At 38.2% G+C, this 12,403-nt stretch overlaps 1 protein-coding gene across 5 annotated transcripts in view; it reads left to right on the top strand.

Annotated features, from left to right (window-relative positions):
• The window catches only part of kiaa1549la (KIAA1549-like a), a 90,220-nt gene that overhangs the window by 33,140 nt on the left and 44,677 nt on the right, over nt 1–12,403 (top strand). For all 5 annotated transcript variants that reach the window (XM_086073836.1, XM_086073838.1, XM_086073837.1 and 2 more), the window contains exons 4-7: nt 1,346–1,461; nt 3,296–3,518; nt 4,846–4,979; nt 5,716–5,884. In XM_086073836.1, the coding sequence (XP_085929962.1) occupies nt 1,346–1,461; nt 3,296–3,518; nt 4,846–4,979; nt 5,716–5,884 (642 nt within the window). The remainder of the gene's footprint in view (nt 1–1,345; nt 1,462–3,295; nt 3,519–4,845; nt 4,980–5,715; nt 5,885–12,403) is intronic.

Here is a 12,403-nt window from a genome sequence, read left to right on the forward strand (position 1 = left end):
GACCAAAAACATAGTTTTATGAAGATTCCAGCTGACACGAGCGATATACTAACACACAGCAGGAGCTCTGTGGCGGAAGGTCGTGAGTTAGTGCCTCAACCATTGAGTGACTTTTATTTATTTATTTTCCAATTTTTTTTTTGACTCTCTTCCAAGTGTAAATATTACTCTAAAACTGAGTCCATTCGGTCCCACGCTAAATAGTCAAATTTGCTCTACAGAATTTACTGTGTAGTGTTACAGTAGTTGGTTCTTCATTTACGCTGTGCGCTAGATATAATTTTAGTTTTTAGTTTTTCATGAATATACAGAATACTTTATGTGAATAAAAACAGTTGCAATTTCCTTGACTGTGAGTGGAGCATGTAAAACCGCAAACTTCGAAAACTGCTCTTGTAAAATCCTTCCCCCCTCAGTTTTATATATAATTGTATTTTCTTAGCGGCACTTCTGCTGTTGTGACAAAACATCTAATGATTTTTGACTTGCAGTCCTCACACAATGCCAAAGGGATGATGCATTTTGGGGACACTGACTTGCTGTTCCATAAGCGCAAATTGTCTCGTTCACGTTCTGACTCTCCTGCTGTATTTGGGCTCACTTGGTTTGTTTTGCTCTGCCTGACGCTCTTGCGCTTCCTTTATAGTGCGCCCCCGTGTGATCTGATGGATAAGCCGTTCCATTGTATTAACCGTAGGGTCGAATGCAAGTGAAAAAAGTAGCGGCTTATAGTCCAGAAATTACTGTAAGTGAATGCAGATGAGCCAAAGCAATTTAGAAGATCTTTGTTTGGGAAAAGAACTAGGAGTGAAGCATGTGGGACTAGTTTTGGGATAGATATGTGCTTTTGCTAATAAACTGATAGGTTGTGCACAAATGTAAGTCTGTTTGGCCAAATGAGCTTGCAGTTTTTAAAATGTCATTTCAGTCTGAAGAAATGTGCCAAACCTATGGAGAAAAACTATAATCCCCTTGGGCAAACAATTAATATCCTCTGTAGAGACAGGTTTTAACCATTTCCCCGTACAAATTATAATGAAGTCATGATGAACAGGTACAATGCCCTTTCAGCCGCTCAAACTCAGTGTACCTATTGTGGGCCCAAGATGTAATTACTTGCACTCAGATTAATTAAAACATGCACCAAAGCAAGGACACATTTTCCCAGAACATAACAAAAAGACTGATTAAAAAGAAGCTGGAGACTACTACAATTTCTGGTGTACCGGTACATGAAATCCTTTGGTAATTTATACTCACTTTCATGTTAAAAAACAAATACAAAATACAGTCTAGTTATGGATTATGTGTTAAAACAAGATATGCCATGTTTCTTCTTTCACAGTTTTGTCCATGGAGATTCGGAAGAACCAACTGGATCTTGTTCTAAAACAGAATCTAGCTAAAGGACTAAGTCACGCCGTGCAGAAAGCCCTAAATGACTCCACTGCTTATGCACAGGTCAGTCTATCCTAGATTCACCTCTTCTAGCAAGTCAATAACTAATAAACACAGGCGAAGACTTGCATTTGAAGGTTAATAGCCAGAAGCACATCTTTGTCTAGTAGGTCGATAGCTTAAAAAAAAAAAGTGTTACAGAGAATGGCTGGATGGCTGGACCCGCATACACAGCATAGCATTCTTATTTTGTGCTAATCAAATCTGTGATTTCAAAGCGTAGTCCAGCTTGACGTGTCAGTAATGTTATGATAGCTGCAACGGCAGAGAAATAGTAAATTGACTGCTTTTTATATAGCGCTTTAACGACACCATACGGTGCCCAAAGCGCTTTACAATGCCTCACATTCACCCATTCACACACACACACTCATAACACCAGTGGCCGCCTGCTGCCATGTCCACTGGGAGCAAATTGTTCAAGGGCACAACGACATGGTCATCAGGGGGTGAGGATCGAACCCACAACCTCACGGATGGGAGACGGCCACCCTACTACTGAGCCATGCCGCCCGAGAAACAGAAAATAATATCAAAATACAGTTTTACTGGAAGCAATTTGACAAGTTCACTAGTTTTATTTCAATTAAAAATTTTAGTTATTTTGATGTGAAAGCCTGAAGAAAATTAAATTGACCAAAAACATTTTGTAGAATAATGTCAAATACTGCTCCCGATACATTGATCAATATAGATAAATAAACATATAGAATGTTTTATAATTATAGCATCCTGGCCGAAACTCTGTTCTGTGTGCAGTCAAGGAGATATTTTCATGCAAGTGTTTATATTTCAACAGTTGAGGTTTACAAACGAAGGATATATGTTCTAGTCAATTAAAGTTTAAATATACAATAGGTAGAAGGAAAAATAATGTTCTATTAGCAACATACTAAAAATGATTAATACATTGGAAATTGGCATTTAGCTGACTAATTGATATTGCTGGCAAAATAATAGGCCCAAAGCTGGTTTCCAATTTCTGAAAAATTCTAATGTTCTCCTGCTTGCCATTGCGCAAGACTTGCAAACAAATCAGTGCTGTCATCAAATCTTCCACTAAGGAGGGTGTCATGTTAAGTACAGTAGCTGAATGATGCTTCTAACTTCACCTTCTTTGTCAATAGTTGCATTTTATAAAATCTATTGGATGATTTTTGGATTTTTTTTATGTCCTTTCTACAAAGCAGTTTCAATAGTTTTAAGTTAAACAAAACTCGCTGATTGGAAAGGTAACAACGCATTCAAATCTGGAAATATGACATTCTGGTGGAAGTTTAACAGCGATGGTGAACTGAAAACTATTGAGCAATATTTTGCAACAGGCTGAGAGACCTTCAAACTGCCCCCAGGAAATTTAACCTTTTAAGAATGCCTCATCTATTGTGCTGCCAAGAGTACTGACAATACAATATATAGCCCTACCACAATATATCAATGTGTCAAAAATACCGATAAGCTAAACCAGCAGACCAAACAACTCCAATATTTTGAGAAAATAAAAGCAATGATTTATTTACTATTGGCTGATAACTTTGGACCATGCATACATTACTTTTCTTTACAATTTGTATGTGTAGACAAGAAGAATGAAATTCTCAAATATCAATTTTATAGTGAACACAGAGTATGGATTCAATTCATTCAACATCATATTTTTGCATATTCGTATTGTCGTAATTTTTTTGCCACCAAATTGTTACAAAAAAGAAACGCCGTTAGCTCAGAACACCTCTTTGCTCCTTTTCCGTTTGTGTACACTGTACATTATATGCAACGCCTGTGCTAAATTTGTGATCATTATGCAAATTTGACAAACTTCTGCATTCTTTTGCAGGTGGAACGAGATGAGGGCAGCCCACGCAATGTGACACTTGTTTACTATGTGGCTGGTGTCAAAACCGTCTATATTTCCTCCATTGTGGTTGAGGCGCTTAGTGTTTATGGCTTTGACAAGCTGCTGTCTGACATCAGGCAGCACACACCATTGGTTAAGGCCGTTCCGATTCCTGTGGCAACGTGGTTACCTACCCCAAGCATCCACCTGCAGCTGAAAACAGGTGATTATACTCATGTTATTTAACATTTAAAATGTGTGCATTTTAGCTTTCACAGAATGCACTTGATGAAAAAATCTGAAGAGGACAGCACGGTGGTTTGGGCCATCCTGTATGGAGCTTGTAGCACTATATGTGGAAAATGTGGTCATTTTTACAATTATAAAAATCCACAATATTATTACTACAAGTGAAATGGAAACGAGAGAAAATAGCAGCGGAAAGGGAGAGAACATCCACAAAGGGATACAGAAAGTGGGGAAAAAAAGAGCAAAGACAGGATTTCGTCATTACGTCTGCTCTCCTTTAGTCTTTGATACCCTAAATCCAATACAAACCCCTGTGATTCAGAGCAAAGCAAAATCGGTCCATTTAACCAAGCAGCTTCTTAAGGAAACATGTTTTTCGATGCCAAATGGCGGCTTGTACGTGGAGTCTATTGAGACGGGGATCAAAAAGAGAATCTGGGTGATTAACAAATGGATATCAAGCAAACAGATAGTTGGAGAGAGATTTAAGCTACACACGGCCGTGTTCTTTATCAAACATTTTGAGCAGTGGCGGCTGTGGAATTTTTGCCAGGCATGGGCGCCCAAAAAAAGAAAAAAAATCTGGGGCATGCCATGGGGAGGGACGCGGGTTTGTCAAGCCCTTCATCTGAAAATGAATGTGCACGTATGCCAATAGTTAGGTGGCCAGCTTCAGATCTTTGAATCAACTGTTCAACAGCTCTGGGTAGTGTATCAAACTGTCTTGAGCCTTTTTCTCATGCCGTCACGCATGGCAAAAAACAAAGGGCATTTGCCCCAGAGAGAACATCTCCTCAGCTACCTAGCTTAGCTTTACGATGCTGCTAACCCCCGCTAGCAAAGAGGATTTATTTTGTACCACAAATAGGCGCAATCAAATTTTCTTTCTTTCTTTTGGTCCTCGAGAGCCACAATACAGCCTGTTTTCCATGTCTCCCTCCTTCAGCACAGCTGAATCTAATGATCAGCTCATTAGCAAGCTTTACAGATGATGACGATCCTGATCATGAATCAGGTGTGTTAGTGGAGAGAAACATGGAAGTTTGTCTGGAGTTTAATTCACTTAAACTGATGCCACAGTTTTAAAACCTGAACTTGGATGTCAGATTTCTTCTCTTGTTTTAGTTTCAGGGTTCCTATATTTTTACATGCTTTATACGCACGCACACACACGCACACGCACACACACATACGTACACTATATACAGTACTACACAGAAGACACAACATCTAATTTGATAGACAAATGCTAATATTTTACATTCAGCATAATGAAACACTTTCTTGTCTCCTTTCTCTAGTGTTGAGATTTGTTGGCCCCACAGACAACATCTACTCTTGCAGTTTTGTCCAGATGTTAGAGCAGAGACTGGAGAGCGCCTTTGACGAGGCGCAGGACAAAGTGCTCGAGACCTACAGCAAGCTCACCGTGGAGGTAGTGCATGGCCTATTATTACACAGACAAGAATCTAGCATGCAAATTAGATGTGTAATGTTGCGAATAATCATTTTGGGACGTTTTCCGTTTTGCATTTGTTATGCAAATATCCGTTTTAATTAACAGCAGACTCTAATTGAAAACAAAGAAAATAGCACAGTTTTGTGCAATTGATCTAATGTGACTGTAGAGTCAAACGCGGGTCTATTTCAGATCATTCGTTTAGTTAAACCAGTCCAAGTTGGTTGCCCTTTCGTGTTCACCGCTTCTTTCTCTTCCCCCTCCATCTGTTTTTCTTATGGTTGACATGGATATGCAGTGCAGTACGCTCACAGGCAAGCAGTGGCAGATATAGGAAGCATTTATTATTCATCTTCTGAAATATTTACAGGCATGACGCAATCTGATGGGAATTCCTAGTACAAGCCACTTTACTGTGATGATTCAGTCTCATTATATCCTGACCATACAGGTCCTATTGTAGGGAGGGCGAAAAAAATGCATGTTCATTCAGAGTGTCTGGAGCTCTGTCATGCAATCTTAATGGACAACATAGACATTCTGTACAATAGAATTCAATGTTTCAGTTTCACTCTTAAATTATAAAGTGGCTCATTGCGACCTGTTCATGCGTGCGACTAACTAGAGACAAGATTTCAATAATGCACATTCGTGGGAGGTCATAACTTCGGCATTTAAAATGACTCCATTTCATTTGTCTGGTAATCTTCAGATCCAAAGCGTGGCTCAGGAACCGGACTCTCCATCGGTCTCACTGGTGTATGTGGTTAAGAATCAGGACACGGAACTCAACGGAACTATCTCGAGCGGTCTCCTCAACCAGCTCACTGCTGAGTTGGTGGGCTACTTTCTGTTCTACCCGCCGCTGGTCATCGCTGAGCGTACGTAAACACAATATGTTCTGCTTTGTCACTAGTCAGCTTGTTGCTGATATATATAGTTTTGAATATTCCTCTGTAAAAAGTGAAGTACTGTACAATATGATTTGATCACAAGAGTTCAAGTCATCCAGCAGTTTCTACATCCATGACCTCCACATTGCTAGCATATTGATTTGTCAAACAATATTCTCAGTTTATTCTGATTGAATTGAAACACGGCTCTGCATTGATTATTGCTATTCAATCAACTATAAAAGCAGCATAATATGTTCCTTTCTGAATGTTTACAGTCACACAAGGAAACAGTGGGTTTTACACTGCAGCGTTACTACCATAATCCCAATAGCAATTCAGTAAGACTATTACTGTGAAACCACTACAAAACAGAATGCTAGATTTGACACAAAAAAAAGCAAACAAACGATTGTAACCATGTATGTATCAAATTTGTGGCATGGTGAAGTGAAAATACAACAAATTATGACAACTTTAAATCTTTATTTGAGAGAACTTAAAAAAAAAGTTTGCTCCAACATTCAAAAATAGTTTACATAAAGTAAAAACTTTCAAATTCAACTGATAGAATTACTTGTATTAAGTAAAGACAAATTAATTTAAATTTCAGACCACATGAAATAATTACCTCGCTTCATCTTGTCAAATTAGTTTATGTGAAGTTAAGAATTTCAGATTGCCCTAAATGAATGATTTACATTAGTCCAAATTAATATATTAGTTGCAACAGATTACTTTATTTAAAAAAACAACCTCATCCAATGTCCCCCCAAAGATACAATATTTAAAAAAAAAATATTGGAGCTTGACCTTGAATTAAAGAGCCATCCTTCACACACACATAATTCTTGGCGATTCATTTTCAGTCTTCATCCTGTCGGAGCTTCGGTGCACTTGGTCCCATTGGTTCCCATGTAACTCACACCTCGTATCGACTGCAGGTGCAGTCATATCTTGAGATATGATCAGGTGTTCCGTCATCATGCTTGTAACTTAAAACGCTCGTATCTCAAATCATCTTTCCTTAACAAAATGACTTGAAATCAGCGAATCATTTCCATTCACCCAGAAAAACACATTTTTAATAAGAAAATTGGTGTTGTATACTGTTTTACAGTAACAGTTGTTGCTACATGTTTAGTTTGACAGGAAAGTTCAACTGGAAGTGGTAATAAAGAGTGAGAAGCCTCTGAGAAGAAGAACTGTTAGCTATCTGCCAAAGTGCTGCTTGTTGTGAAATGAGTTGAGTTCACTGCCATGTGCCATTCAGAGCTGGTATCAAAGTTATTTATTTTTTTCTCCCCACAAGTCAAAGAAAACAATCAGTCAAATGATGGCCCGTATTTTGACAAATCTGCACGTGTGGTCACTCGTAACTCAAAGCACCAACGTAAAGTTTTTAACAAATCCATTCTAAATTCTTACCAAAACGGCAACAGTAATTCTTTGATGCAAATTCTAGTGCTCAAAATATTGATGAACTTGAGCTACTTAAAATGATCAAATCTAAAATGCCCTTCAAAATGCTGTTATCATTTTCCTTCACTGCATTTTGATGGGGACAAAATGTCACAGGCCAACGACGCGATTTTGTGAAATATAATGAAAGGTCACGCATTGTAGTGCAAAAGAATCATCTCATCATTGAATCCTGAATGGCCTGCAGCCACATTAATTGAAACCATTTCTTGAGGACATGCCATTGCTCATTAATTAGATAACTCTAGGCACTGACACTAAATAATTCACAGTTTCTTACAAAAATAAGTTTTTAATTGAAGTGTTCAGTACGCATTCAGTTGATGAAACTATTAGCATCTTTTCTGCTCTGCTTGACGCATGTGTTGGTGATTAAATTCTCATCATTTACAGAATGTTTTGGGAGAAAATAAGTGCCCTTTAACTATGCCGGCAACATCTGTTGACAGGCGGAACAATCAAATGCTCTTCCGGCAGATGGCAGGACGTACAATAAATCTCAATTTTCTTGTGTTGCCATACGTCATGGCATCCTGTGAGTATATTAGCTTTGTGTTCAAGTAAAGAGGCCCATAATTCAAATGTGTGAGTAAATTGAAATGAGCTCATCAATTATTTCTATTTTCATACTTTTTATGACACTTCTGTTTGGTTGCACGCCGTGTGATTTTGAATATGAAAGTTGGGAAACACTTTCATATCCATTTCAGGGTCATGAGAGAGCTGGTGCTTCTCCGAGCTAACGTTGTGCAAGAGGTGGGCTACATCCAGGTTTGGTGGCTCGTCAATTGCACACCTTAGCAAACAACCTATCACTCACATTCACACCTTAAAAAAATAAATAATTAATGCCTTTATATTTGAATAATATTATTAGCATTGTGTGTGTGAGCGTGTGTGGGGTCTTGTTTTTGTTACGTAGTGGGGCCAATATTTCGGGATTTGACAGAGTTGTGGGGCCCACCCGTCCATGTGGAGCCATTTTGATGGGCCCCACATGTTTAGACCTCTTTTTGAGGGTCAAGACTTGGTTTAAGAGTTTAGGTTTGAATTGGGTTATGGTTGAGGTGAGGGTAAGGAATAGGGGTGGGCAATCATTTTTGATGGTTGGGGTTAGGGGAAGTGCATTATGTCAATGAGATGGCCCCACAAAGATAGTAAAACAAACCTGTGTGAGAAAGAGGGTATCACAGAGTTTAGGCTCACGACATGTTTCATGTTTGCACCCCAGTCATCGGAGAACAAAAATTAAGAGCCATGCTTGAATTCTGAGAAGGGAATATGCTGTAGACCTAGTTTGAGTCTTGAAAGAGTCCCCAAATGGCGGAATGACAGAATGCCAGTTAATTCATATTTAAGTGTGGGCAGTGCACTTATCGTTTTTGATTTGAAATATAGGACATAATGGTCAATTAAATGAGTCAACGTAGTTGTTGCCAGACAGATGGGGCCACTTTGAGTTGTTTTGTAAAATAGTACCCATGCAAGTCTGCTGTCATTATGCAAATTTGGTAGTTATTACATAACCGGTGTTTTACTCATTCTGTTTCTCATTGTGCTGCTGGGCTCAGACAGCCTTTTGCTGCATATGTAGGGTGCCTTCTACAACACTGCCTGCTGAGAGGCACGGACCCCACTGCAGGGCAGTGAATGATTCATGACCTAGTTTACGTTTGACCTGCCACTTATATAATGAACTAATTTAATAATACCTGTTACAGTGCACACAAACAAGAATATTGGAAATATATGTCGGTTAGTGACAAACATGAAGAGTGAATCGTACTTCTTGTGTTTGAGCGGGTCAGTCACTTCACCAGATTAGTAAGTTAGTGTGCGTTCTTCTGTCAATTTTGGTCCTCCTCTTTTATTATAACTCTTCATCTGTTTACTTTGCCATAATGCACTGAGCAGCCAGGACTGAGACTTAAGGACTGCTTCGCTGTGTTGCAATTAGTACGTCGAAGACATTTGTACGTTCTACTGTATGACATTACAGTATATGCATGTAAATTGCAAAATATGTTGATTCTGCAAATATAGAAAGTAGTGCTGTTAAAGTGTTAACTGATTAATTAATCACCAAAAATTATTAACGCAGATTATTCGAATTTAATTTTGGCCATCGATGATCCTTTAGCGTGACAGCAGATGGCTACGTTTAAGGTAGCACAGGTTGTGTTTGAGCAATATACATCATTACATGCATTAAAGTAAAGATTTTAGTAAATGTTTGCGTATCACATTTAGAATATTTGTTCATGTCAAAATATTGGGGTCATTTTTTTCCCATTTTAAATTATGCAAGAAATTAACTGATTAGAAAAAGATGAGGATGAGCATGTGCAGTGGATAAAAAAAATGTTGAAGACTTCCTCATAACATTAAATGTCAAAATAATTAACACATAAACGTTGCTCTTCAAATTTGGTGGGGGAAAAATGTTGATAAAAAAAGCATTTTTTATTAAGTGATTAATCGTGATTAACCAACATTCTAAAATGTGATTAATCTGATTAAAAAATGTAATCATTTGACAGCTCTAATGGAAAGATAAAGCTCACTTTTAATAGACATTGATAGAATCTTTTGGTTCACAAGTTTAATCCGTTCCGTGATTCCATTTGCAAACCTAGTCAACTTTAATGATCATCAAACAAATGTAATAACAGACAAAGACAACCCAAGTAGGCATAAGCTGCCTGGCCCTGTGTGGGAAAAAATACTTGCCTAATAACTGTTTGGGCCACCCTCTGCAGTAATAACTGACATCATATGTTTTCTATAATGAGTCTTTTATAGGGCTGGATATCGATGTCAGATTTCTTCAATCGATTCAATTTCAATTCACAAGAGGTCAGTTTGATTCGATTTTTTTCAATTTGATTTGATTCACTTCACTTCAATCCGATATTGATTAATTATGGAACATCAAGTCTTTTAAAATATCAAGGACACAATTAAAAAAAAAAACTCCACAAACATGAAGTAACAGGTTAAATGATTTAGTGTTATAATCACTTAAGTGTTACACAAACATTGGCATCTGCAGAGATGAGATGAAAATATTTTCATAATTTTAAATCAATAATTGCAAATATGAATTAAAAAGATTCAGAATTGTCTTAAAGTACTATAAGTAAGGTCTTCCGCCCAATTCACACTGACTGCGGAACCGACGCGGTGCGTTTTACTTCTACTTTACTACTTTAATTCAGACCGCGTGCGCTGCGTGAGCTGCCCGTGTCCGGAAAAATCTGCACCCGCCAGACCATGTACATAGTCCTATTGGTAAACAATAGCCACACTTGCCTGTTGTCACATCGATATGCTTTTGGAAATTATTTCTGGGACTTCTACCATGACTCTTCTACCATGGCTAAGTACGTTTTGTGTTTAATAGTATTATTTTGTCATGTTTAATTTATTCTGAGCTTGTTATTTGTCTTAAATGTCCAACTCGTGTCATGCTATGTAGTTAGCTAGCTTCACTCCCTCCCAAAATGAGTTCGCAAATGGTTTTATTTTGAAATATACCGGATCTACCTTGATGCCAATGCTGGACTTTCTGTCCGGTTCGTGTAATTTCTCCAGCTTCATGAAAATCCGCATGCGGCGTCCGGACAAAAGAGAATGCTTGCATAAACCTTCCGCAGTGCTGCATCTCTTCCGCACCGCATACACACCGCACTGCAGCTAATGTGAATTGACACGTTGACGCGAATGCTTTCTATTCCTTGCGGCAGCCGTACGGAAAACGCACCGCGTCCGTTCCGCAGTCAGTGTGAATTTCATAATGTAAGAAAAATACTTTAAAATTAATGTGAGCAGTAAATGTCAAGAAAACAGGAAAATACAATAAAACCCTCAGCCTTTAAAATTCTATAGAAACAGATATATTAAAATAATCGATTCATGGTTTTATGAATCAATATCAGGCTCAAAAAGGAAAATCTATTCGATATAGATGATTCGATTTTATTTTATTTTAATTTTTTAAACCCAGCCCTAGTCTTTCACATCTCTGTGGAGATATTTTGGCCCACTCTTCATTGCAGAATTGCTTGAATTCAGCCGAATGGCTTTTGAGCACGAATGGCCTTTTTCACGGTGATGGCACAGCATTTCAATTGGGTTCAAGTCTGGACTTACTCTGATCACTCTGAAACCGTCATTTTGCTTTGTTTTGACTTGCTGGTTTAATATCTTGGATCATTGACTTGCTGCAGAACACAATTGCACTTCAGCTTAAGGTCATGAACTGATGGCTGAACATTCTGTCTATCACAACAAGTCATCTTGGTCCTGAAATAGATAAGTAGTCCAAGACCATTGGACTACCACCATCATTTTTGACTGATAGTATTATGTGTTTTTTTTTCTCGACATTCTTTCCAAAAAGTTCAACGTTCATCTCATCAGTCCATAGAATAGTCTCCTTAAAGTCTTGGGAATTATTCAGATGTGTTTTGGAACTCTGCCATGGATGCCCAGTCTCTTTCTCATTGTTGAGAACACTGACCTTAACTGAGGTAAGGAAGGCCAGCAGTTGTTTAGATGTTCCATTATGACCTTCCGGACGAGTTGTTGCTATGCTCTTGGGGTAATTTCTGTCTGCTGGCCCCCTTGGGAAAGTTCAGCACTCTTCCATGCGTTCTTAGTTCATGACTAATTGTTTTCAGAGTGATTTGCTGGAGTTCTAAAGCTTTAGGATGGACTTTGTACCCCTTTCCACTAGAAAAACAATTACTTAATTGATCATCTGTTGTTGAAATTATTTGGATCACAGGATTTTGTTTCAGCGTTTAGAAATCTTTCGTTGGTCTTTATTTTGTCAGATAGGTTTTTACTGGTACCGGTAATTAGGCTTGGGTCGGTGTGGTCATTGAAAATTACCTGAAAAATTTGATTGATGATTTAACATGTACTATTTGACACGGGGTCTGGTAGCTTTTCCTTAAAGGTACAATTTGGCAAGCGACTATCAGTGGCATATGCACATATCGCTGTGCAAACCCGACCCGG

Source organism: Leptonotus elevatus, chromosome 4, assembly GCF_054856555.1.
Source record: "Leptonotus elevatus isolate MCC_2025b chromosome 4, RoL_Lele_1.0, whole genome shotgun sequence".
NCBI lineage: Eukaryota > Metazoa > Chordata > Actinopteri > Syngnathiformes > Syngnathidae > Leptonotus > Leptonotus elevatus.